This window comes from Spermophilus citellus, assembly GCF_964194105.1.
Source record: "Spermophilus citellus genome assembly, chromosome: 4".
In the NCBI taxonomy this organism is placed as follows: Eukaryota; Metazoa; Chordata; class Mammalia; order Rodentia; family Sciuridae; genus Spermophilus; species Spermophilus citellus.
In genome coordinates, this window is record NC_138185.1 from 126,273,537 (window position 1) to 126,301,534 (window position 27,998).

The window sequence follows — 27,998 nt, forward strand, 5'->3', positions numbered from 1 at the left end:
GGACTTCTAGATACATAAACTTCTATTACATCGTTATTATTATCAAGCATATACATTGCCTCATCCATTTCAACAGCCACTAAGACCCCATTTTGGAACTATAGGTCAGATAAGTTAATTCCCAGGTTTTGAACCCAGGTGGTTTAGCTTTAGATTCTTATAATATGTTTTTGAAATAAGTTTGTCATTTTGTTTGAGGAAAGGATAAGAATGGTTAATATCTATTGAGTATGTGCTGAGTGCCAGACATCATTCTAAGCACCTTATCTTTATCCACTCCTTATTTCTCACATAATCCCATATAGTAAATTCTTTTATTAACCCTCTTACACAGTTAGGGATACTGAGACAAGAGAGGCTGGGTAAATTGTTTAAATTAAGTAAGTTACTCTTTTAATAGAATTACTATGTGGTAAAACCCATATTAGAATCCTCGCAGCTGTCCCCAGAATATATACTATTAGTGAATATATTTTATTGTCTCTTAGAGGATGGTTACTCAGTACTGAAATGAAAATGGTGGTCTTGGGTGAACAGCAGAACTAGAGAGGGAACTATTGGGAAGAAGGAAGACCAAGGGGTCAAGGAATGGATGTGCCCAGCTGAGGAATGGCAATATGGAATGTGAGGGGGGTGAAGGGGATTGGCAGCCCCAGGGAACTTGCCTGGTGGAGGGGATAACAACCCCAGGGAACTTTGCCTGCAGGAGCAGAGCACAATTTGAAGTAAGCTGTGCTGCCACCAATGTGAGTAACTCAACCACCCTCTCTGGAGTTTTATTTACATATCAAAACATCAAAGAAGTTGGAGTAATCAATTCTAAATTTCCTACCAGGCTCCCAGAGAGTTTGAGTAGTCAGTTTATCCAAATTTTATTAACATCATTTTCTAACAGCTACAGAAATCATGACTGTGGGACAAATAAGACCTCAAAATGCCCTCTGAATCCCGTCTGTCTGTTTAACTGGCTTAATGGAACTGTTTTTCAAAGTACTGTCATTTCTACAGACTATAGAGAATTATCTGTCTTGGTTGTATGGCCTTGAATTGTTTCTTTTTTCCTGTGTCTTAGTTTTGTAACATTGATAACAACAATACGTCATAGCTTTTTAAAAATATTTTTTAATTGCCAATGGATTTTTTACTTTGTTTATTAATATGTGGTGCTGAGGATCAAACCCAGGGTCTCACACATGCTAGATAAGCACTCTACCACTGAGCCATGTTTTGTAAGGGCTAAGTACAATAATATTTTGGTTTTTAATATTCTCTGAAGATACATTATAGAATTTTCTACTCTCATGCCTACATCTAAACCTAAAAACCTATATTTTCTGTCTAGGCGCCATCACTCTCTAATACTTTTAAAATTCTGACACCAGCAATTGCCTTTCTTTTCAGGATGCCTTTTATTTGTATATCAAAAGAGGTTGTCGGTTTTGTTTTTCTAATCACTTAATCATTGTGATTTCTGTGTGTAATCTCTATATACAAGCCTGCCCTAAGAAGAGCTGCCCTGTGCCAAGGCACTAGGGAGATTCTAGACATATTCACTAGGGAAAGTACATCTTTAAGAGCCTTTTGCCTGATATTCACGTACTCTGTTTCAGCAAAATTATGATTATATATATATATATAATTAATAATTATAACATAATGTATAACAAACATAATGTGTATAATGCATATTATACATATACCCAATATATAATATGTATTATATATTATGGAATCTTTTTTGTGGCAACGTTGGGAGATTTGAAATTATGCATGTTAGATCTAAAAACTGGTCAACAGAAAATAAAAAGCATACTAATAACACAAAAGTGCCATATAAACATTAATTGATGCTGTTTTAACTGACACTGAGAATCGTAGGGACCCAAAACAGATCAGGCCTCCTGAGAGGACAGTATGGGCTCCTGAGTTAGAATTACTAGACTGCAGGCCCATTGCTATATTCTTCACCTTAGGTGAATCACCCCTTCACTCCCTCATCTGTAAATTGAGGACAATGAGAGTGCCAACTTCACAGGATTATGCTGGGATTATATAATTGAATATGTGTAAAGCCCCTTATCAGTAACATGTGCATATAGCAGTATGTGTAATACGCTGTTATGGTTTGGATGTAAGGTAGCTTTCGAAAGCTCACATGTGAGTCAATGCAAGTAATTTGAGAGAAGAAATTTATGGGTTATGAGAGCCTTAACCCAATCAGTGAATTAGTCACCTGATGGGATTAATTGAGTGATGACTAAAGGTAGGTGGGATGTGGCTGGAGAAAGTGGGGCATTGGGAGTGTGGCTTTGGGGTATATGTTTGTATCTGGCAAGTGGAGATCTCTCTCTCTCTCTCTCTCTCTCTCTCTCTCTCTCTCTCTCTCCTTTCTGATCATCATGTGAGCTGCTTACCTCTCCAACATTCTTCTATCATGTTCTGCCTCACCTGGAGACTTGAGGAATAAAGCTGACTAGCTATGGATTGGTACCTCTGGGGCTATGAGCCTCAAATAAACTTCATCCTCTATAGTTGTTCTGGTTGGGTCCATTTAGTCACAGCAGTGAAAAAACTGACTAAAACATATACATATGAAATAGAGTCAAAAAGTTTACTCCTACCAACTCTTTGAAGTCTAGCTGATGACTGTTCCATGAAGTTATTTTTTGTCCTAAATCACAGATTATTTCATTTAATTCACTTGAAAATTCTGAAACAGTGGGAAATAAGTTGAAAAAAAAAAACTTTAGTTCAACTAGGGAGTTTTGTTCCACCTTTTATAAACAGGGGCTATCTCTCTACACTTAGAACGTTTCCACATAAAGTTTATTATTTTTTTTTGTTTGTTTTGGCACAGAGCCTTCCCTTTGTTATGGGCTACATGAATGAAAGGAAAGAGCCTTTTTATAAGGTACTTTTCTCTGGTGAAGTCTCAGGAAGGATTACTCTGTGGCACATCCCTGATGTTCCCATATCCAAGTTTGATGGTTCTCCTAGGGGTAAGACAGTTTCCTTTTCTTTCCTCACATGTTTTCTGAGTACTGATTTGTAATTAATTCAGTGTTTGTTGGTTGTTTTTTTTTTTTTTTGAGCTGAATAACCTGAAGCTACATATTAAAAAATTCTCATGAACCACTATGTACTAAGTGCAATATAAAAGCAGGCATAAACATAAAGCTTATAGATTTAAACAATTCAACTAATATAATTCAAATTAATACCAATTGAATATAACAAGGAAAGAATGTTGGCAACATGAATATGGATTAAGCTGTTATTCACAGTTTTTGAAAGTATAATGTCTTGATGACATTTTACCTGTCCACTATGAATTGATAAACCATGTTTTCTAATTTTGTATGTTTTACTTTTAGAAATACCAATAACTACCACCTGGACCCTTCAAGATAATTTCGATAAGCATCAAACTGTGTCTCAAAGTATTATTGACCATTTCTCTGGGCTTGAAAATGAGGCAGGAACTGCAGTAGTCACTTCATCAGAGTACGTTCCAAGTCTTGATAAACTAATATGTGGCTGTGAAGATGGGACAATTTTCATTACACAGGCTTTGAATGCTGCCAAAGCAGGACTTCTAGAAGGGGGTTCTTTATTAAAAGGTGACTCAATTTTATTTAACCCTCTTAATTTTATTTATCTAAGTTTCACTTTCAATAAGCTATATAAAGAAGATTCAGAAGTCTTTTGCTGATAAATTTGTACATATTTTAATATTAAAATAAAACATACATGCAGATTTTTAAAAAACTCAAACAGGAAGTTTTACAGTGAGAAACAAGTTTCTCTTCTTTTACCAAAGACAACTATAAATAATAGTTTCTTTGTGCCTTTATTGAAATTTTTTATGTACCAGCATAACAGTATACATTTTTTAAATTATATTACACAAATAGAAGCTTATTGTAATACATTTTTCTAAGATATCCTTAAATAAATATGAATAAAATATTTTGGTGTTTATTCTTTATAAACTATAATTATTAACAATGAATTTTAATTGAAAATTGATGTTTATGTTTTTTAGTCTTTAGCTACTATGGATAATACAAAATTGATTATTCTTGAACATATATTGGATATTTCTGCAATATTAGTCCACAACAGTAGAATTACTAGATCATCATTAGTTTGTATATTTAATATTTTGGAAATATACCTAAAAGTTTTTGTAAAGAAATTATATCAGTATACATGCATGTCCAGTAACAGTCTGTGAAAATGCCTTTATCCTAAACCTTTGTCAACTTTGCTATTAGACTTTTTAATCTTTGACAATTAGGGAAAGAAAAAAAAACGGTATCTTTTTGTTTTAGTTTTTATTTCTTTGTTAATGAACTATATTCATTCTTATACATCTTTGTGCATTACCACAACAAATGCCTATTTAATAAATACCATTATGCAGCAAGTTGTCAGATCAGGAAAGGAAATATAGGAGGTGATTTTAGGATGTGGAGTAAAAATCATATACCATTTTATTTATTTTTTTAAAGAGAGAGAGAGAGAGAGAGAGAGAGAGAGAGGGGGAATTTTTTAAATATTTATTTCTTAGTTTTTGGCGGACACAACATCTTTGTATGTGGTGCTGAGGATCGAACCCGGGCTGCACGCATGCCAGGCAAGCGCGCTACCGCTTGAGCCACATCCCCAGCCCCAACCATTTTAAATTATATAAATCCTATTAGAATGTAAGGTCTTCAAGGGTGGAGACTGAAGCTCAGTATGTTTTTCAACTCCTCTTACATTGCCCACTATTGTTCTCAATTTACGGAGGTTACTAACTAAATGTTACTGACTTGTGATTCAGTACTTGACTGAAGTCAGTGAATAAATGGCAATGAACTGAGGAAAGGTAATATACTGGTATATAGCTAAATGGCTGCTGTTAAAAGTTAGTGAAAAATCCAACACCTTAGCATCTTTTATTTAGGCTGATTTATCCTAATGTTAAGAAAACAAACAGAAACCTACATTTGACTTTTAGCATCTGCGTTTATATATTTTTTTTTAATGATTTTCGAGGGATATGAAATGAGGATGTGCCTAATGGACTAGAAGTAACTACAGTGAGATAATGATTCTTTGAGATTCTGCTTTAGTTTGAATATAGAGGTTATGGCTTATGGTCCTCTCCAATTTGGGGACAGTTTAGTTAATGAGGAAGGAAGAAGCTGTGTGGTTAGTCAGAAAAGAAAAGATGTGTCATTCATCCTGTGTTCCAGTACAGATATGGTTTGAAATAGCCCTGAGCCTGGAAGATGCATGGAGAGTGCTAGAAAATTATGGACATTGTCTTATTTATTTTACCCTATGGTCATTCTGAAGCAAGGATGATTATTATTCTAATCTTTCAGGTGCAGCATCTATGGGTTAGAGAAAATGCAACTTTTTCATTATGACATCTAGAAATTGATCAACCCAGAGATAAAGGCAGATTTCTTCAATAGCAAGTCTACATTCTTAAACATTATGCTTGGTTTTTGACACTTGCAATTAATTCGGTTAACCTATCTATCTGAAACTCAGGGACTTTATCTGTAAAACAAAGAGAAAGGACTAGGTAATGTCTAACATGTTTCAAAGCAAAATGTTGTGGGAAACTTGTTTTTCTTATATATTAGACTTAATTATACTAATTTTAAGGAAAATTGGCTTATTTTATGGAGCAGAATATATGAATCACTCTTTCAAAAAAGTGTTTGCTGTAGAAAAACTGATAACTTGCTAGTATTCTAAGCAATGAATAGAGTTAAACAATCAATGTTAGTGCTTCATCAAAAGCATGGTTTTGTTTCTGATAAAGCTCTTGCCTTTTGAGATGTTCTAAGTGTTGTCCACTAATTTTCCTAGTCAAATGTGGGTTTATATTAAGAATTTATAAAAAGAATTCTCAGAATTATTTCCTAGATAAAAATAAAGTCTTTACTATTTGGTGTTTGATCATTTTCCAGATTCTCCCTGTCATAAAGTTCTCAAAGGCCACCACCAAAGTGTAACTTCTTTACTTTATCCACATGGTCTATCTTCGAAATTAGACCAAAGTTGGATGGTGTCTGGGGACCAAGGTTCGTGTGTGATCTTGTGGGATATCTTTAATGAAGACATTTTGCATAAGTTCTTTTTGGAAGCCGGTCCAGTAACAAGCCTTTTGATGTCCCCGGAGAACTTCAGAGTAAGTTAAGATAAAAAGTATGGAATTCCTCAGGTATATCTTTTATTTCTGAGGTTTGTCTTTATTTTTTCTTTTTAATCACTTTTTTCCTTTTCACTCTAGTAGAGCAGTCCAAGTCAGTTTCATAATTTGAGTTATATGACATTACAGAACATTTTTAAAAGAAAGAAAAATAAGGGATATCTCACAGGAGAAAAAAAAGTTTTGTTCACCTATAATGTAACTGGTTGATTTTCCATATTTCTTTCTAATCTTTTTATCCCAATTTTTATTATTATACAAATAATTTGGTTCTAAAGGAAGTGTTTAAAGTTCTGATTTTATAAAAGTATTTAATTATTTCTAGTAAGAAATAATTATATATTTTTATATATTTTTCGGTCTTAATTCTGAATACGGAGCTATTTTTAATAAAAGTAGCCGATTAGGGCTGGGGATGTGGCTCAAGCGGTAGCGCGCTTGCCTGGCATGCGTGCGGCCCGGGTTCGATCCTCAGCACCACATACCAACAAAGATGTTGTGTCCGCCAAAAACTAAAAAAAAAAAATAAATATTAAAAATTCTCTCTCTCTCTCTCTCTCTCTCTCCTCTCTCACTCTCTCTTTAAAAAAAAAAATAAATAAAAGTAGCCGATTAATGCAAAAACAAGTCAAACAATGTAGGGATGTATAAATTAGAACTTAACTTTTGCCTTCAACAATTTCATTTTATAATAATATTCATAGTTGCATTATTTTTATTATGTGGATTTTTATTTACTTATCTATTTCTTTAATAAATATTGAGATTTAAAAAATTTATGAGCACCTATATTATGTTGGGAAAAATGAAATAGTTTTGTATGTAATTTTTTCATGAAATGTCAACCTAAATTCATCTTTCATAGAGCTAATGTCTTTGTTAAAAAATGAACAACCAAGTTTTGAGTTTCATCTAAAATAAAGGTACAGGATAATGCAGGAAAAGAGATTTTGTAAATTAGTTGGCTTATAAAATTATTTTTCCACAATATTATAAAAAATCAGCTACAATTAAACTTGCAGGAAGCATAATACTTTTTGTAATGAGATGTAGGAAAACAATATTTCAGCAACACAAATGATTGAATAAAGCAGTGAAACAAGGTTAAGTGTGGTTTTAAAATAATTTTCCCCATGATGATTTGGGATTCCTTGATATATCTTTTATTTCTGATGTTTCTTTATTTTGTTTTCTTTTTATTCATTTTTTTTCCTTTTCACTCCAGTAGAGCAGTGCAAGTCAGTTTCATTCCTGATCTCTTTTTCTCTGCCTCATTCATAGATGATTTAATTTTAAGAAACAGGATCTATTCAAACTAAGTTAAAAAATAGTTGGGGGGGACACTTTATTCAGAGAGTATAACAACAATCTTTGAGACAGACATCCAGGACAAAACATTATAGCAAGGGCTGGGGGAACTTGAACTCTAAATTCTGAAACCAAGTTTTCCTATGCAAAAGTATATGCTTGTACACTTGCATGCTTTCCTGTGATTGCTTCCTTCTCTTGCTTCTTTCTGTGAATTATTTTTATCTCTTAAATGCCTTTAAAACAGATTCTGATTGGCCTTGTATGGGTCACTAGTGTATATCCACTCCTGGCCTTAAGATTTGTATTCGTGGTGTGTGTGTGTGTGTGTGTGTGTGTGTGTGTGTGTGTTTAAGGATCCTGAAACACCTTGGGGTGTCCATTCTAGAGGCTATGGGATGGGCAGGTTCTCCAAGAGGTATTATGGGTGGGAAGAAATGATATTTAATCCATTCAATAAGTCTAGGCTCCATATGTATAGCACCTGCCATTTTGTAATTTTTTTCCCTTTGGATTTATGTAATCTCCTTAAAAAATAATTAGGAAAGAAAATATGTTCTCTAGTACCCCACAGAGAGGTTGATGATGGGTCCTGGGAGGTCTCAAGAGATCTCCATTGGTGCTATAAACACAACAGCTGAAATTCTGGGTAGATCAACAATACCCAGCATGGATGGTCATTGTCCTACACTGTGGCCAAGGTAACCACATGCTGACTTTTTAAAAAGTGTCTTAAGGATTCTTGTCCTTAGGAGCCTATTTTTGGTCCTTGTGTCTTTGAAGCGGTGCATTCAGTTGGAACTATCTAATGCTTACCTCTTTTAGATTGTGTCTACACTGAGTTTCCTGTTTGGATTAGAATCTGTATAGTTCTGGGAACAGCACCAAATCACATTTTGAGGCTTTAAGTGGAAACTCTCAGCTCATGATACCCTTGGGCCTAAGCTTGTGTCTACAAATAGCTTCTTTTTGTGGCAACAAATTAGTTCTGGGGTTTATTTTATTCTGCATTATTTCCGATGTCTGTCTCACTGCCTGAATTTGCTGAGTTATGATCAAGTTCTTCATTTATCTCATAAGTAGATCTGGCCTAGAATTCTCCTTTTTACTTGCATCTCTTGACCTTCCTCATAGGTTGTTGAGTTTAAACTGCACTCTGCTTTTAAAGCTTCTCCACAGATAGCTATGTGAAGAGATGCTGTAGAATGTAGAAATATCCTTTTGTAAATGAGGCTTTAACAAAAAATGTTCTATGTTAGGAGATAGGAGAAAATATAATCAAAAAGAAAACATTTGACTGTTTACTTATATAAGCTTGTTGTTTTTGTCACAGCTGAGGGATGATCAGATAATTTGCTGTGTGTGCAGTGACCATTCTGTGTCTCTCCTTCACCTGGAGGGAAGGAGGTGCCTCCTGCGTGCTCGGAAGCATCTTTTCCCTGTGAGGATGATAAAATGGCACCCAGTTGAGAACTTTTTAATTGTTGGATGTGCTGACGATTCTGTCTATATCTGGGAAATTGAAACAGGTAAATTGATATTTTACCCTTTCTGATTCTTTATATATTTATGATGTATAAGTGTGTGGAAAGTTCTAGAGAGGACACAGAAATGACATCACTTGCTTTAAGGTTTGGTTGGGCTGCAATTATAGCTTCAGTTGAAGACATATGTGGAAAATACAACACAATGGCTTAAGTCAGATCCTGACCAGCTGATGATTAGCTGACAGGGCAGTGCACAGGAATGAGCCGGATATTTCTGGAAGCTATAAATAAAAACACAAGTTATCTACTTTAATTATTAACAAGAGAGAAATTTAGTGTCCTACTGGTCTCAAAGTATCATTAAATTCTGCCTTCTTCAGCATACTCACCATCTCAGCAACATTTTGAGCTAATTGATGATCAGTAATAATGGATATAATTAATTGTAAAACTCCAAAAAGTTGAGTCAGGGAAACTGAAAACTGAGTGGCTTACTTGAACTTTTGGTATTATACCACACAGAATGTATAGTTTGAACTTTAAATGTTTTTTTTAAGTTTTACTACATAACTGAAGATTGAGAATAATGTATTTCAGAAAATGCTGGAACATATCAAATTAGGTGATGTAATTAATGAATGTGAGTCAGGAGAGTTCACTTGAGAGTACATTTCACTGAAACTATTGCATGATTTTTATTGATTAATCAGTGGTGGTTTTATGTTGGGTGTTATTAACAGAGTGGGTAGTTTATAATATTATAGTTTAGAGCCATACTTCACCCAAGTAATTGCTGTTTTCTTTACCTTTGACTGTTGTGTGTTAATGTTGGTGACTAATGTACTCATGTTTTGAGGGTGTGGCATAAACCTTACATTTGTATCTTGTTATATGTCTTTGAAAGCTACCATGCTCATTTGCTCATATGAGTTAGAGTCTCATAGCTAGAGGTATCAGTCACCATTTTATTGATGAGGAATTGTCAATATGTGATGTAAATGTGCAAGGTTGCACAGCTAATAAGTCGTGAGTCAGTTTGAGGGCTCTGGTGGTTCTTTGCATAATATGCCCATAATTAGGAGAGTTTCAGAATTCTTAGTTAATGGGTCCATCTGAGTGGCAGGTGAGTATAATGGATAAAATAGGCTCAGGAGCCAAGGTTTGCCTCTAGGACCTGTCAGTGAAGAGCTCTGCAACCTTGGACCAATTCCTTGGCTTCTCTGCATGACAATTTCTTCATCTGTGGAATGGGAGTAATAGCACTGCTGTCTTGCCAGCATTAAATGAGCGAGTACTGACAACACTTGTACACAGTACCTGTAGGTGATAAGCGCTTAGTCATATTTACTACTGATCTCAGAGTGCAACAAAATCTTGACCTCTGCTTGTGAAATCCAAGCCTGTAAAACACATTACTTATAAATTGTACAATTGTGTTCGTGATTGTAAACACTTGCTGACTGAACAGAATTTTTAATAGATAATAGAATCCAGCAGGAATAAAGAAATATCTTGTTGCTTACAAGTGTTCATGGTTCCATTGCCTCATCAAGATACCTTTGTGCTATGCAACTTTTTGTATATGTTAATTTTGATGAAGTGGGAAGTAAAGTACTCTTAAGGTTAGGCTTATTTCCATTTTGTATTTAATTTTATTTTTTCTTTTTATATCCTCAGAATAATCGTATGTAGTTAACAATTGAACAATAAAGAATCATAAAGAAAAATACATAATTCTGTTCCACCATATAAACCCAAGTGCTATTATTTTGATCTACATTGTCAGATATCTTTCCATGCCAATAAATAGATATCCATGTTTTATTTCAGCCATAGTCCTGGCAGAAAACTGAATTCAACTCAGGTGGGTCAAATGAAGAGACTGTAACAAAGGAATATTTATAGGTATGGGCAGGGATGAGGGAACAGACCAGGAACAGATGGTATTGTTCCCCCTACCCAGACACTGGCAGCATCAGGAAGCTCTTACCACTTGTAGGGATGAAGCCTCAATAATGGAAAAGCATTAATACCTAGTGAGAGCTGAAGCTCAGGGGGTTTGCTCATACCTGAAGTCATGCCAGGGAGGCAGCTATAGCCAGATCCTCAGGACTGAAACAGAGAATTGTGGGAAATTCTCTTCTTTCTCCTGCAGTCCCCTTCATTAGTTTAATCTTTCTGGATGTCAGAGGTGAAAGGTATCCAGTTCTAGATATCATATTAACTTCACTGTGGACAGAGCAGGACCTAGAAGGATAAGTGGGATCGAGTGGGCTACCAAATGTACAGAGACTGGAATAGTGGCTGTAATGGACACATCTGAGTTCAATCCCAGGTACCAAAAAAATGATTAATTACTTCAGGAGTCTCCTACAGCTGGCTATTTATGTTGTTTCCTATTAAAGTGTTTGTTTTAGTTTGCCATATTAAATAATATGTACTGTTAATCACCAAATTAACCTAGAGGATATTTGATCCAAATGAGGCTATTTATTTATCTCATGCTACTACACTGGTAGTTTTTAAACAACCTCAACTCAGCCTAAGATAGAACTTAGGATTGCTCAGAACTATATCAGTGTCTTCACATTTGTCCTGTGTCCTTCACTTTTTCAAAGGATTGTCCCATTGACCGACCATCCCATGTGATTCCCACAACAACCTGTGTAGGTGGCTGATGTCTCAGTTTTTCACCTCATAAGCATTCCTTTTGAATAAGTTTTGTTTTGTTTTTTAAGTCTTGTGTCTGGTATTGGCTTTGTTGTTGGTTGCCTTTAATCTCTATCTCAATTTTTCCTAAAATTTAATGAACACTTTTTTCCCCCAAGCTGACTTTATCTAGCTAAGGTGGCTCCATCATGTTTCCTGTACTTGATCTTTATTTTATCCTTTTCCTGTAAGAGAGAAAAAAAATCTTGGATGAGGAATCTTTTCTATTTATATTTTCATAAAGTTAAAAGAGAAAATATCAGCTAAGACCAAAACAGGCTTGGAGAGCCTGATTGGAAGGTACCTATTCACACAAATGAATGAATAATGACTGGGTGAACTAACCTAAATGTTCTTGGGTCTCAAATGAGTTCAACTTCACATTGACCAATTGTGGTAGTTTTTAGGTCATGGTTGCTCAACCATAAGCAGATTTTAGCTTTCTTCTCCAAGTCTCCTATGGGGTTTCTGGAGCTCACAGGTAGTGAATGTCTGTGTATTTTCTATTTCAGTCAGTTTTCCTGAGCCTCTGCCTTTTAGCTTTTCTCATAGCTATCCTCTCTGTAGGGTTTGAACTTAGTTCCTTTTGTGAACAAACCTATTTTTTGTTCCATTTCTCCAGCACTCTGCCTCTTCTAAATACATAAAGGTAGAATAAATTGACATATAGCTATCTCCTCATATCTTTCAGCACTAGAACAAATCTAGAACTCCCAGAGAAAAAAACAGAAGGTATCAGTGAGATAAGAGATTTGGGGAAAAGGGCCTAGACAGAAGGCAATGGAAGAAGATTGACACCAAAGGTTAATTTTCATTTGTGCCTAAAGTCTGTTTTGTTGGAAGTTTAGGGAGTGTGTGGTATGCATGGTCAGGACTTATGCCATCCCCTCAGGTGTGGATGGTAGCAGGTGAGGCCTCTTCAGTTTTTCACAATTACTTTTTAACAGCCTGTTCTCACTTCATTCAAAAATCTTGGTGGAAAAATGCACCAAGATTCTATTCTAGAGCAAAACAATCCCAGGCATATTTTTCTTGAAGTGGTAAAAGGTGGTTGTTCAAATGCATGGCAGGGCAAAGTTTGGGTGACAGGTGGGCATGCTTATCCCATGGAAGAGGCAAACAGCTAAAATAAGGAAGTATTTGTGTAACATTGAGAACCCTCATCCTGGCTAAAGATGCAGTGCTGCCAGGCTCGGAGTGATGAGAGCATCCCATTTTGCTTATTGATTTCCTGGATATCCTGCAATGTTTAGGGCTGATTAGGAAAGAGAGAAATTGGAGATGTCATTTTGATTAATATTTGAGCTCCCACAGTGTGTTCGGCACTGATGACTATGGGCAGCTTTTTGCCCTCAGTGCTGTGACACAATGGGGACAATGTAATACTGATTTTTTTTTCACCCTAAAATACACACCAGAAGTAGTTTTGGGCTCTGATCTAATTATTCTTTGAAGAATTAAATTCAAAATATTCTGAGGACTTTAATGTTCAAAATAAGAGATTGACATATCAGGAAACATGTATAACAAATTTCTTGTGTGTTAGCCATATAATTAGCATCATCAAATGTCTTCTTTCTGTTAAGCACACATTCTGTGTTGTGAAATATTCCATGTGTGTATTTAGTGGAAAAATGAAACCTTGTTTGTTTGAAAATTTTTTTAAAAATGTGTTGATATGATGGTTCCGAAAAGTATTTTCTGTATAAGGCTGGATAGTAAGAATTTTCAGCTTTCTGGGCCATATGATATCTGTTGCAACTATTGAGCTTTGCTCTGTATTTCTAAAGAAGCCACATCATACACAAAGGAACAGGCAAAGCTGCATTCCAATAAAACTTTATTCATAAAAATTGGCAGCCAGTAGTCAAGGTTTATAGACTTTTGAGAATGATGGTGGTTGTTTCCATAACAGCTCATGCATGATTCACTGTACTTCATTGGCTCCATGTGGTAGGCAGGACAGTAGGGTTATACAATGGAGGAAATGGAGCAGAGGTTTTATGAATCTGAAGGTCCTTGCCTGGATGTTGGTTCTTGCCCCAGGACAGATGTCTCCTCCTTCCACTCTGGTGTGTTCTCCACTGCAACTCATAATAGTAAAACCTCCTTCAAATGGAAGTCAACTTTTTGAGACTGTCAAGCAGGAAATTAGATAAGAGAAGCTCTGAGAAGAAAGGAAATGGCTGCCAGGAAACCTGCTGCAAGCTGTTTTGAAGAAGAGGGTTTTCAGTTATCTTTCAGAGCTTGGCTCTTAATTTACACATAGTTCTAACAGCTCTGCTCATCTAATCTTAGATGACAGATTAGAAACATCAAATTTCATGTGGGGAAGCTGTTAGAAGCAGGCACTCTGATAGCAGAAGTGACAGCTGATGGGAATCGAGGAGAAACGAAAGCTGTGTATCACTGCTCAGGATAGACTTTTCTGAGCTGGTAGGAAGAGTTACCAGACACAAACCAAAAAAAAATCTGAAATTGTTTCCCCTGTTCAGAAAGCTCTATAGGGAAGCTGCTTGTCCATGTCTTATGACTCATGTTGGAGGGCTGGACTTTCTCCTTCCCAGGTACTCCTGGACTCCAACAGGAATACTGAAAGGTGTCACATCCATGGTGAATTTCAGACCTAAGGACATCTCAGAATCAGCTTGGTGCCCGAAGTTCAAAGAACTAAAATCTGACTAGTGAGTAGGTAGAATACAGAGTCCATGTGAATCATTTTTATTAATTCCTTCATTTTCCTCCTCAGGAAATGTGGGCTGTGTGACCTTGAGCAGAAATTTCTCACTCTAGCATGGCTTGAGGATCCAGTCCCTAGTCCTGAGATGGCTTTTGTTAGAAAGCACACACTGTGTTTGAACAGCCACTTTTTAAGCATAACGGTGGAACAAAGCCTATTCCTAGGAAATTAAGGAATAAGAAAAAAGATATGTTCAGAGTTATTTTTCCTATCTCAATTTCTTTTTCTTATTTGAATCAGAAATAGTTAGCTGAGAAATTATTCAGCCTACCATGATGCCATATAAATGAAGTGTTTATAGTCTTAAGAAGAATTTTTTTTAAAAAATTAAGAAGGAAAAGTTTTGTCAACTAATAGTTTATACACTGTATTTTAAAATACATATTTGGTATTTGATCTTTTATAGAGTCTACTTTAATTGCTCAGGGTGAGGGATATGTAGAAAATGTGTAGGACAGTTTTCCAGAAATGTAATCAAATTTTCCCCTATAGAATAGAATTGTGTGGTTGAATTCTTACTTTGCCATAATAAAATATCAAACAAATTCACTATGTGAAGAAATCATTTTTCAGTCCACAAATTTTACTTGCTCTCCTTCTTTTATAGTTATATAATGGCTAGTATTGCTATACATATAAAATAAAAATTTGAAAGTTACTCTAGTGACCAATTATACTATTCTGAGGGACAATATTTCTTGGCTTTCTCATCAAGGTCACTACTTTCTAGATACAGGGGCAAAGTTATGTTGTGTCAACTGCCTCGTCAGCACTAATATAAAGCCTCCATTACATGGGTGTTAAAAGTAGGTTTGGGGTATGCAGCATCCTGCGGGTACCAGTTCTGCAGTATATCATTTTCTTAAAGCCATGTTATTTTGTTGTGGCAGATTACAGATGGAACCCTCTTGGGATGATTGTTTTTAGAAAAGAAAAAATAGGATACATTAAAGTACAGGATGAGCTTTTTTCTATATCACCTTTTCCAAGCCCATTTCCTTTATTATAATAATTACTGATGTTATTACTCAACATATATTTTTAGTTTACTGCCAATTTTTGAATCTTCATTTCTTCTCATGTGACCCTGGTTATCACAGCTACACTATAATTTGCAGTTTGTGCTCATGCAGTATTGAGTGTGTGTGCACATACATAGTTGCAGAGATGAATTTTGAAGTTTAGTGACTAAATATTTGCACAATTGTCAACCTTTAATTTCTTAAATAGAAGGTAGTGTCCAGAGGGGTGATGAACATGAACACTGGGAGTCACATTACCCAAATTTGAATTTCGTCTTACCTTCTCTTATCTATATTACACAGTCAAGTTTTAACTCCTCAAAAAGGAGTTAAGTCTCCATAGCCACTGGCGCTGATCAAATGTTAACTATCATTTATTGTGAATCCTTCATAAATTGTCATCCTACCTTGTGTTTATGGTTTCTTTATCCCTGACTCCCTAACTCTCTGGTTCTAGTTGAGCTCAGTGGTTATTTCTTATTTTGATGAAGTGTCTACCACCATGAAGGGCACTGCATTGATCATATGGGACATTCTTTGTTAAAGGACTTTCATTATCTCAGGGAGCCTTTGTACTTTTGAAGCAGTTTGCAAAGTGTAAGACAGTATATAAGTGGAGTGTGCTGGAGTGCCTAAACACACTGATAGGAATCACTGTGGAGAAAATTTTTATTACTTTTATTCTTATTAGCATAGCAAAGTGCACTCTCTCATATTTACAATTTGGAGGTTACTATCTGTCCTCTCTAGACTAAAGCACCAAGAGGACAAGAATTTTACCTATCTTGGTCATTACTCTATTCCCAGAAACTAATGTTGCACCCAACATATAGGAAGATCTCAACAAATATTTGTTAAATTCAATGAAAAATGAAAAAAGAAAAAACAGTATTTAGCTCAAGAGGACAAATGATGCCACATGACTCATTATTTATTTATAGTGTTTCAAACTAATGTTATTGTCTAATATTTAAGGACTAAATTAAAAGATTCTGCCACTATTGTACACTCAGACAAGTCAATAACTTGATCAAAACCTTAATTTTTTTGTGGTAATGATGATGATAACATTCAATGTTTGCAGCAGAATACATACATTTACACATACACATACATACATATACACACGCATATATCACATGCTTATTATAATGGAAACTAGTGCAATGAAAAAATAATAAATTGAAATTCATAAAATTAAAACTTTTGTGCATCACAGCGCATTACCAAGACTATGGAGAGATATGGGAAAACAAGATTTGCAAATCACACATCTGTTAATAGTTTAATATCTAGAAATATAAATAACTCTCATAGAACAACAAAAAGACAAACTCCCCAAATTTGAGAAGGACAGAGGACTTGAGTAGATATTTCTCCAAAGAAAACACGCAAATAGACAAGAAACATAGGAAAAATTTATTATCATCACTAGCCTTCAGGGAATTTCAAATCAAAATCACAGTGAGCTACTAATTCACATTAACTAGGATGGTTAGAATCAAAACAGTGGAAAATAATAAGAGTTGGCAAGGAGTTAGAAAATATGAACACTGGTACATTGCTGGTGGGAATATAAAATGGTGCCACTGAAGGTAACAGTTTGGCATTTCCTCAGAGTTAAACATAGAGTGACCATATGACCCAGCAATTCCACCAACAGAAATGAAAGCAATTCCCACACAGAAATTGAACATTTCTTATTACACTATTCATAATGGCCAAAACATATAAACTGTATAATTGTACATTGATGGGAGAATAGATAAACAAATTTTGGTATATATGTACAATGAAATATTATTTTGTCCCTTAAAGGAATGAAGTTGTGATACAAGGAATAACTTGGATGGATCTTGAAAACATTATGCTAAGTGAAAGAAGTTAGATGTACACACACACAAATCGGCTTTTGTATGATTCTTTTTATATGAAGTATCTAGAATGGTGAACTAGCACAAAGACAACAGATTGGTGGTTTCAGGAGATGGGGGAGGAGTGAACATGGAGTGATTATTTAATGAATACAGGATATTCTTTTTTTATTTTTTTTATTGATTATTTAAAGCATTGCATAGCTCATGATATATCATCTTTCATACATTTGACTCAAATTGTGTTTTGAACTCCCATTTTCACCCCAAATACAGATTGCAGAATCACATCTGTTACATAGTCACATTTTTACATAATGCCATATTAGTGACTGTTGTATTCTGCTACCTTTCCTATCCCCTACTATCCCCCCTCCCCTCCACTCCCCTCCCATCTTCCCTCTCTACCTCCCCTGCTGTTGTTCAGTTCTCTCCCTTTTTTTCCCTCCCCCTTGCCCCTCATAACCTCTTATAATTTTGTGTATCATTGAAGGTCTCCTACTATTTCCATGTGCTTTCCCTTCTCTCTCCGTTTCTCTCCCCCCATTCGTCTTTGTTTACTGTAGTCTTTTCCTCATGCTCTTCCTTCCTGTTCTGTTCTTAGTTGTTCTCTTTATATCAAAGCAGACATTTGGCATTTGTTTTTTAGGGCTTGGCTAGCTTCGCTTAGCATAATCTGCTCTAATGCCATCCATTTCCCTGCAAATTCTATGATTTTGTCATTTCTTAGTGCTGCATAATACTCCATTGTGTATAGATGCCACATTTTTTTTATCCATTCATCTATTGAGGGGCATCTAGATTGGTTCCACAGTCTAGCTATTGTGAATTGTGCCGCTATAATCATTGATGCAGCCGTATCCCTATAGAGCGCTTTTTTAAAGTCCTCAGGGAATAGTCCGAGAAGTGCGATAGCTGGATCAAATGGTGGATCCATTCCCAGCTTTCCCAGGAATCTCCATACTGCTTTCCAAATTGGCCTCACCATTTTGCAGCCCCACCAGCAGTGTACAAGTGTACCCTTTTCCCCACATCCCGCCAACACTTATTGTTGTTTGACTTCATAATGGCTGCCAATCTTACTGGAGTGAGATGGCATCTTAGGGTGGTTTTGATTTGCATTTCTCTGATTGCTAGAGATGGTGAGCATTTTTTCATGTACTTGTTGATTGATTGTATGTCCTCCTCTGAGAAGTGTCTGTTCAGGTCCTTGGCCCATTTGTTAATTGGGTTATTTGTTATCTTATTGTTTAATTTTTTGAGTTCTGTGTACATTCTGGATATTAGGGCTCTATCGGAGGTGTGGGGGGTAAAAATTTGTTCCCAGGATGTAGGCTCTCTATTTACCTCTTTTATTGTTTCTCTTGCTGAGAAAAAACTTTTTAGTTTAAGTAAGTCCCATTTAAGGTGATACAAAGTATTGGAGCTAGAGAGAGATGGGGACTGCACAACACTGTGGGTGTACTAAATGCCACTGGATTGTATAATAAATGTACATTATGTCAATTTCATCCAAAATTTAAAAAACACAGAGATTAAGAAAGTATAAAAACATTGCTAAAAAGTGATAGAATTTAAGCATTTGTTGAAAATAATTACTAAATTTAGCATATTATACTTTTAAATTTTTTCTCTTACATATTAACATGTGCAGAATTATGTGTATTCTTATTTTTATGTTGTGATTTTATATTTTGATGATTGCATTTCAATATAATCAATATCCTTTATAAGCTTACATATTTTATTGACATTTTTGCAAAAAAGCAAAAAAGGCTTCATTGTCTTCCCTAGACCAATGAAGGGGTTTGTTACCTTAAAAAGGTTAAGAGCTCCTATTAGTCTTTAAGATTTTCAAAGCGGGATGCATCAGAATTACTCAATGATAGCACTACAGTTGGAGAGTATGAGTCAATATCTGCTTTTTCACTTGGCAGACTGTTTCCATTCGCTTTACATATCCTTTAGTAAAACACCAAAACAAAAATACAATAATAATAGTTTGACCTCATTTTCAATGACATTAAAACAAAAAATACTATAGCACTAAATAGAGTTATTTATCTCATCAAATATATTTTTTTACTTCCATAAAAAATCCTTGATGGACATTTTTACATGCATATGTGCACAAACACATGTGAGCACATACATATTCACCCCATACCATTATCACAGTAGTTGTCTGTTACTTCTATCAGGTGAACATGGACTTTGATGAAATTTTACAAACATTCATTTGATCTTATAATTTTACAAATACTTGCTCTTTTCATAAAGAGGATATTTTAAGTATGGAGTGATAAACTGATCTGAGTAGGGTAGTCTGCTGTGTTCTTACGATTTTCTTCCCTCAAATTCAGACCTGTGCCTCTATTAATGTTTATTAGTTAGAAATATTTGAAGAACTGCCTACAAAATGTTACAGGCATAATATTACTTTATGTGAACAGGATTCTCTATTGCTTTTAGATACCTGCAACTTACTTTTAAGGAAGTAACCTACATTATAACCAGGTTTGGTGGTGCATGTCTATAATCCTCCTGAGACAGGAGAATCACAAGTTTGAGGCCAGCCTCAGAACTTAGTGAGACCTTGCCTCAAGATAAAAAAAATTAAAAAATAAAAAAGAGCAGGGGCATAGTTTAGTGGTGGAGTACCCTTGGGTTCAATCTCCAGTACTACAAAATTGTGTGTGTGTGTGTGTGTGTGTCTCCTATAATAGATGATTACATTTTCTAGTAAAACACACATAGGTGAATTATGTGTATGTGCACACATGCATTTTACTTGAGATATTACTCAATTCCATCCTTTTTTGTCCTGGCATCTTAATATACATTAGGCATATTATTGTGGTATTTGCAGGATGTCTTTGGAACATTTGTAGGCTCAGATACAAACATGAGAATAATACAATATCACACTAATGATAAAAATAAATACTGTCTGCTTTTAAGATTACTTTTACCAATTAAATTGCACCTTTTGTTCCCTTTATTGTTTCCTTTGGCAGTTGACATCTTCCTGGGCTTTCCTTTTCTAACAAAATTACTGGCTGTAGTCATTTTTACCAATTCCTGTGGAATGATCACACTTTTGGATCAGTGTTAGCTAAGTGTGCTTGCCATATATTTGCATTTAGTATTTATGGGGGCTTATTCTATAGCATTCAAGAGGAACACTTCAGGACGGCCCCACTGTGACTTCTCCTTTGCCAGGCCCCTGCTGCAGGGAGTTTACATAGACACTTGGAACGTTAGTGGGTTTCACAGCTGCAGCGTTTAGTGGAAATAAACCCAAAGGAGCCATCTGCCCTCCCCACGCTGCTTCCTTTCAATTCCCTAGCAACTTCCCAGTAGCCAGCTGCCACAGAAACGATTGGAAAAGCAAGACTCAGTGGACTGTAATGATTGTTATTCTTGGGGAAAGTAGGTTCTCCGATTTGGCTGAGAGATAAAGGATATTGGATGCACTTGGTTCATCTGAGTGTATCAATAATATCCAACTTCTCCCATTAACTAACTTGTTAGGATTTGATGAGGGAAGTATTTTGTTTCTAGGGATGAACCAGGTAAAAACCAAGCCAGAGTTCAAGTTCTTGCTTGAGAGTGGTGAGCAGAAAATTGGACTCTGGGAATGTTGTCAGAGTTTATCTCGGGTGCCACAAATAATGTTGCTTATTAATCTCAGTATTGTCAATAAATCCTAGGCGTAGATTGGCCTGCCTCTTTCTTTAGTTTTTTCACATTTCCATGAACCAGATACTTTCCACTGAAGCCCATATTCTGAAAAGACATGGGACTAGCTTCTGTCACTGGAAAGCACCGAAGTTGCAAAAACTCCACTAATGGACACAAGATGCCCTCTTACAGTTTGCCATTTGAGCAGAAAGTACATTGTTTTTGAAAATGAAGTAAATGTATTATACTTTATAGGGATAGTTCAAAATTGATGATATTTGTGAGTTGAGATTCTAAGAAAATAATTGTAATACAAAAACTTATTTGATAAGACAATTCAATTTAACCCATACTTTACACTGCAGATTAACTTTCTTTTTTTTTTTTTTTTTTTTTTTTTTTGGTCACAACATTTTTCTTACTTCCATAAGCATCAGCTCTTTGCTTGAAAAATTACATTACATTGCTACATATTCCTCATTGTATGTCTGTTTTTCTAAAAAGTTCTTATTTCTATATCTTACAACCATTATAGTTTCCCCAAGATTGGTCTGTTATTAAAGTTAACAGTCATCAATGATTTTGTAAAGGAAGTTGAGCTTCCTTTAGGCACTAGATTTAAAGAATATTTGGCATGTTATAATTGTAGATAGCATAAAAATCCCAATCACACATTCTTGGGGTTGTAATCAGATAACAAAGCATGACTATATAAACATTAGGAGAATATAAAGGCATGATCTAATGCCCTGTGTTATAGAAAACAGAGGGTTGCACTAACTCATCTCATAGAATCTCTCTCTGTTTACCTCTGGTCTCCTACCTAACAATTGTTTGGAATCCACATCTATATTCTTAATGTCACAGCCTAAAAGTCTAAAAATCTTTGAAAATTAAAGTTTTTATTAGTTTATGGTAAAGCAACAAAATCAAACCTTAGCTCACATGAGGTTATTTATCCTACTAAGTCGTCTTTGTCATCTTTCTTTCTCATTCTCCTCTTTCTCCTCCTCTTCCTCCAGCTGCTCTCTGCAGATACATACTTTGGGTTGTGTCTGTTCTCCTAGACTCTACTGTAAGCATAAGTGTTATACAGTATGTATTCTAATGTATGAAATATGATATGTCAAGAGCTTTGTAATGTTTTGAACAACCAATAAAAAAAAGAAAACAAAAACAAAATATGAAAACTCCTAAATTCCAAAGCCTGCTGATCCCACATGTTTTGGACAAGGGATTATGAGCTACTCTTTACTTTTCTGTGTCATTCTACTTAAAAGTGATTGATAGTTTTCTTCAAAATCTCAGCTGTACTCTGTGTCTTTGTTTTCTTACCTTCCCATTTGTTTAATGCAATTTGATCTGGCTTCTGCCTGCACCATTCCAATAGAACTGATCTTCCTGAGGTTTCCTCATTGCCAAGTTCAGTTGTCATTCTCTGGATCATGGGTGAATGACTTGTCTGAAATCACTTTGTCATCAGTGTCCTTCTTTTCTGTGACACTGACTTCTCCTGATGGTCAATGGCCCCTCTTTTTCGATTGTCCTACTTCTGCATACTCTCTCATTATTTCCTGGGTTTATTGTCAGTGTGTTTCTCTTTTTCTCTGCATTTTCCTTGGACTATCCACACAGATGCTTTTTAAAATGATTGTAGTAAAATTTAAGAAACGATGTGTTTGAAGTATAAACAAAAGTGTAGAATTTATACAAAGTATAGAATTTGCCATTTTGAAGTAAATATTTCAGTGGCATTCAGTTCATTCACATTATTGTTCTACTCTCACCACCATTCATTTCTAGAATTTTTTTCATCTTTTCAAAATGAGATTCTGTACCCATGAGACTGTTCACCCTTCATTTCTCCCAACCTTTAACAATTGCTATTCTGTTTTTGGTTTCTATTAATTTGACTATTCTAGGCATCTCATATAAGAGGAATCATACAGTATTTAGCTTATTTCACTTACCATAATGTATTCAAGGTTTATCTATATTGTAGCATGTGTCAGAATTTTCTTACTCTCTTAAGCCTGAATAATACTCCATTTTAGGTATATACCACATTTTGTTTATTCATTTATTCTTTTGATGGATGCTTGGATTGGTTCCACCTTTTCTCTACTATGGATATTGCTGCTATGAACATGAGTGTAAAAATATCTACTTGTATCCCCTCTTTTAATTATTTTGAGTATATACCCAGAAGGTCACTATGAGTCCTTTTGACTACCATCTATGCATCCTACGAGATGGAGTGTGGCATATTGTAGCATAGAATGAGCAGTCACCCACACTTGGATTTTTACCAGAGCAGGGGCCTCATTAGGGAGAAATTGTTCTCTAAGGCAAAATTAGTTAGGACAGTGATTGTTGCAAGAAATCTTATGTATGTTCTGTAAAACCCATTCCATGGTTTGGGGTGTATACAACTACATACAAACTGCCGACAGGTGGTGGCAGCAGAAATCATAAACTACAGAAACAGAGATGGCGGTGAGAAGGGATAGGGTAGAATACTCTGGACAAATAACAATAAAAATGAAATGACTTTTTAGAATTAAGAACTCACTAAAGAGCCTAGCTTTATAAAGAATTCTACAGCTATTTCATGAAATTCCTAGTTTAATATTAATGAAGGACATTACTGTTTCTTTTCTCAATACTGTCAACAACATCTAGTGATGAACTTTGATCATTTGACAGGTCAAATACACACTACAATTCTTTTGTATGCTTCCAATAAAACATAGAATTATATATTTTCAAAGGTACTGAAAACAATTAAAAATAAATTGTTGTAGGGCCATCTTCATCAGCTTTTACATGAACTATTGACAAGTTTCCTAAATGATTATCTTGCCAGTCAAGTTCTTTCTTCAGCTCTCCTCCCCAGGTTGCCAACAGATATTACCTACTTTAAACCCAGGCCTGGACATGCCAGTCCCCATGGGCTGTGGCAGAATTATTACTCTATGACTTGGCATCTGACCTTTCCCTGCTGTTTAAAAGTCAAAATACCTATCATTGTCACCCTCCCAGCCACAGAATATACAAATACCCTTTCAGTTGCTCTTCTGAACCTCAGTTTCCTTGTACTTTGATGGATTCATTTAAAACTAAACAACACACAAAGTACCCAATTAGAGGTAAATAATGGCAGTTTTGGACAATGTTGATAACTAAATAAGAGATGAATAAGGAAACATTATTTTGTCTCTTATGTATGATTTCTTAGGAAACAGAATGTTTTTTTATTTTTTTATCTTTTATTCTTTTAGAGGGCAAACAGGAGCAGAAATTTTACACTAATGCATTTACAGGATGATTTACATTAATATTTAAATAGATCTTAAATATCAAAGAGGGCCTTGATTTTATTTCAATGGGCTGAGAAACTGATACTTCATCTGTCATCTAGATTTTTTTCCTCTTTCCAAAAATTTGGAATACTGAATGACTTGTAGACCCAGAATAAAGTTGAGGTGTATGCTTGAATATTTGAAATATCAGATTTTTTTTCCTCTCACTCAAAGTCTGACTTTGATTACATATCTCAGAGTAAACATATTATTTGAGAACTCAGTACCCTCAGTAGCATTTACCCTCTAAATGATTTAGAAATAGATCCTGGAAGAGAGTGATTCTTAATGGTTTACAAAACCAAAATAGATTGAAAAAAATACTGTTAAATCAGAATCTGCCTTGGCATCTGTAAACCTCCCAGTTAGTTTGTGTTGCTTGTGTTTGATGTCAGTTTGATTGGCATAGCTCTCTTCTTCAACCTAGGTGAGTATTGTCCCCCCACCCCACCCCAATTTGAACAAATCTAAGAGCTGCCATCTAGTAGCTAGCCTGGCAGTGATACCCACTATTCAACAGAAACAAGCCTTGTACAAACTACCAAAATGACCACAGTTCTCTCTTTCCCAAAGATACAAATAACTACTTTTTGTTTGTCAGCTATAGTCTTAGTCCTTATTTGCCTTTACTATTCCTAGATAAAAATTATTAGGAAAACAGATTGTTTTAAAAGGAATTTTTGGTGTTGTATATTATTTTTCCATTCCCAACTGTTTAATAAATGTCTGCATGATTTGTGATTCTCAGAGTGCAAGAGTAAGAGCATTTAGAAAAAGAGTCTTAAATGTCTAACCAGCCTTCACATTTATTTGGTTTTATATCTTCATGCCTTTATTCATTCAGTTACTTATTTTGTTTGAGGCAAGACTTTCACATATGAAATAATGAAAAAAAGAATAAAAGATTTGAGGTCTAAATCTGTGGTCCAGAGTAAAAGTATTGCCACAAGTCCTGGTTGTGTTGGTTTCCTATTGTTGGGTAACAAATTACCACAAACTTAGTAGCTTGAAACTTCATTGTTTAATATCTCACAGTTCTGTGAACTGCAGGTTCAGGAGAGCTCAACTCGTTTTTTTGCTTAGGATCACACAAGGACACAATAAAAGTTTTACCAACTGAGCTCTAAGCTAGAGTCTCTGGGGAAGAATTAACTTCCAAACTCATTCTGGCACAGAATTTAGTTATGTACTATTGTAGTTCTGAAGTCCTCTGGCTATGACCAGATTTTGCTCTCAGTTCTTAGATGATACCTCTGATCCTTGTCCATGGCCTTCTTCATTTTCAAAGCCAGCAGCAGCACATAAACTCTTTCCTGGTTCAAATCTCCGACTTCCCCTTCTTCCAGCATCTAGAGAAAACTCTGCTTTCAGAGGGCTCACTAAGGCCTGGTGTGCTTGATTGGTCTCCTTTTTAGTAGGCCAACTGATGAGATGCCTTAATTATATCTGTGAAGCCCTTTTTTCCATGTAATATGATAGTCACTAGAATGTTTTACCATCATAGTCACAGGAGAGCGAAATCACATAAGGATGAATGTCATTAGAAATTATTCTTAGAATTCTGCCTTTTCCCTTGCTGGGTGGCCAGAACTTTCTCTAGAAGACTCTATAGGTGAATGAGTCCATGAAATGGAAAGGTGAAGAGATAGGAGAGAATTTTTGGATTGCATGGTATTGACATGATATTGAATTTTACAGGGGACTATGGTGAGGGTGGTGGTGCTTTCAATATGAACACTGACCTGCTTGCTGCAGCTGTGGTCACCCATGATTTTCCTACAGCAAACTGTTGCCCTGATGCAAAGTCAGAGTGCTTTTTATCTCCTATCTCCAGCATATCCTGGCCTCCAAACACAAAAATGAAGAGCAACAATAATAGATAGATAGATAGATAGATAAAGACTCCTCATTTAGTATCTTATTTAAGGGACTATACCTTAATTTCTCCTTTCTCAATACTCTTCCTCTTTCTAGGAGAAACTCTAGATCAATTCTGCAAGATTGTGACCTAATTAATTGATACCAGAAGTGAATAAATGATAGATAGAGATATCTCTTCAGGGATAGTCTATCCTTGAAGAGGATAAATAATCTGAACTTCGGTGAAGAGCAGGATGAGCAAAATATACATTTGAAATAATTTATGGTTAAAAATATGCATATCTTGTATAAAAATGTAAACAATACAGAGTGAATAACATTTTACAAAATTTAGAAACAAGACAATTTTCATGTTCCATATATGATAGATAACTAACTACAAAAATATATTCTTTGTATAATATATCATACTTTTCTACAAACATCATCTTAAATTGGTTGTAAATTAAATTTAGTTGCAGAGTGGGGTTAAAAATTAAAATTTAGTCATAAGGGATGTTATATTGTTATCACATGTTAAGAAGAAAAATCATTTTATAAGCAAATACCTTATCAAAAAGACTAGTATTTGGGGCTGGGGTTTGATTTAGCAGTCAAGTGCTTGCCTAGCATGTGCAAGGCACTGGGTCCAATCCTCAGCACCACAAATAAATAAAATAAAGGTACAGTGTCCAACTACAACTAAATATATATATATATATATATATATATATATATATATATATATATATGACTAGTATAAAATTTGTTCAAGATTAATGCATTATTTCTAATCCATATACAAATTAACAAACTTAACCCTCTATACATTTCAATCCTTTTTTTTTTCCTGTCATATCCCTCCCCATCCTGTTTTCCTGGAGGTCAATGGTCAGAATTAGATGTGAAGGTCTAGCTGATAAGTGCTTGTGTTGCTCTGAATGTGCTGGAGAGTGTGTCAGAGCTGGGGTTAAATTCACAATGGCGAGGGAATTTTAAAGAATGTATTCCATACCCTTAAGGTATAGAAGTTGATGTGGAATCACTCATGACTGTGTAATCTTATTAGGGCCTTTATATAGTATACAAATGAGCCACGTCTTTAACAGTCTATTTTACAGCTAGATTTATTATATTCAAATATATTGAGGAATGAAGGTAAGTGTCTTTATGCCTGAATTAATATTTTCAGAGGCATTCCTTTTCCCCACACTTTCATTTCTCGTTCAGGTTAGCTAAGTTTTACGCCCCCAGGTCCCTATCCTTGGTCAAATCCCCATCATGTTCATATTTTCTGGTGTAAAATTCAGTAACTATGAAATGCTCTTGTTAGGAATGGGGCATTGGGTCCACCTCCATAAACTCTATGAGGAAGGCAACAAACTTCATGTGTAACTGAAGATAAATGATAAATCTGACAAGAGATTCAATGGTCAAATTCCTTGATAGTGGAATTCAGTTATAACTGTCAGTCAGCTGTTTGGTTGAAATCTGATTTTATGAATTTGATCACCAAATTTTGTAGCAAGACCATGTTTTAAATCTAATCTTGTTTTAGAGAGAGCTACTTTGAAATATAACTATTATTAATTACAGTCCAATCTCATGGTATATCCAGTTAGAAAGTGCCTGCCTGCTTAAAATACCTACCTGCAATGTATCCTTTTACGCATCTTTGTTCATATAAGTACAATGTATATCCATTACTAATCTCATAATGGGAATTATTTAGTAAATT

At 35.2% G+C, this 27,998-nt stretch overlaps 1 protein-coding gene across 2 annotated transcripts in view; it reads left to right on the plus strand.

Moving 5' to 3' along the window:
- Nucleotides 1-27,998, plus strand: part of WDR72 (WD repeat domain 72) — a gene marked incomplete at both ends in the record, with an annotated part of 194,977 nt that overhangs the window by 20,174 nt on the left and 146,805 nt on the right. For both annotated transcript variants that reach the window (XM_081292970.1, XM_081292969.1), the window contains 4 exons: nucleotides 2,858-2,999; nucleotides 3,375-3,620; nucleotides 5,973-6,193; nucleotides 8,856-9,051. In XM_081292970.1, coding sequence (XP_081149096.1) covers nucleotides 2,858-2,999; nucleotides 3,375-3,620; nucleotides 5,973-6,193; nucleotides 8,856-9,051 — 805 coding nt within the window. The remainder of the gene's footprint in view (nucleotides 1-2,857; nucleotides 3,000-3,374; nucleotides 3,621-5,972; nucleotides 6,194-8,855; nucleotides 9,052-27,998) is intronic.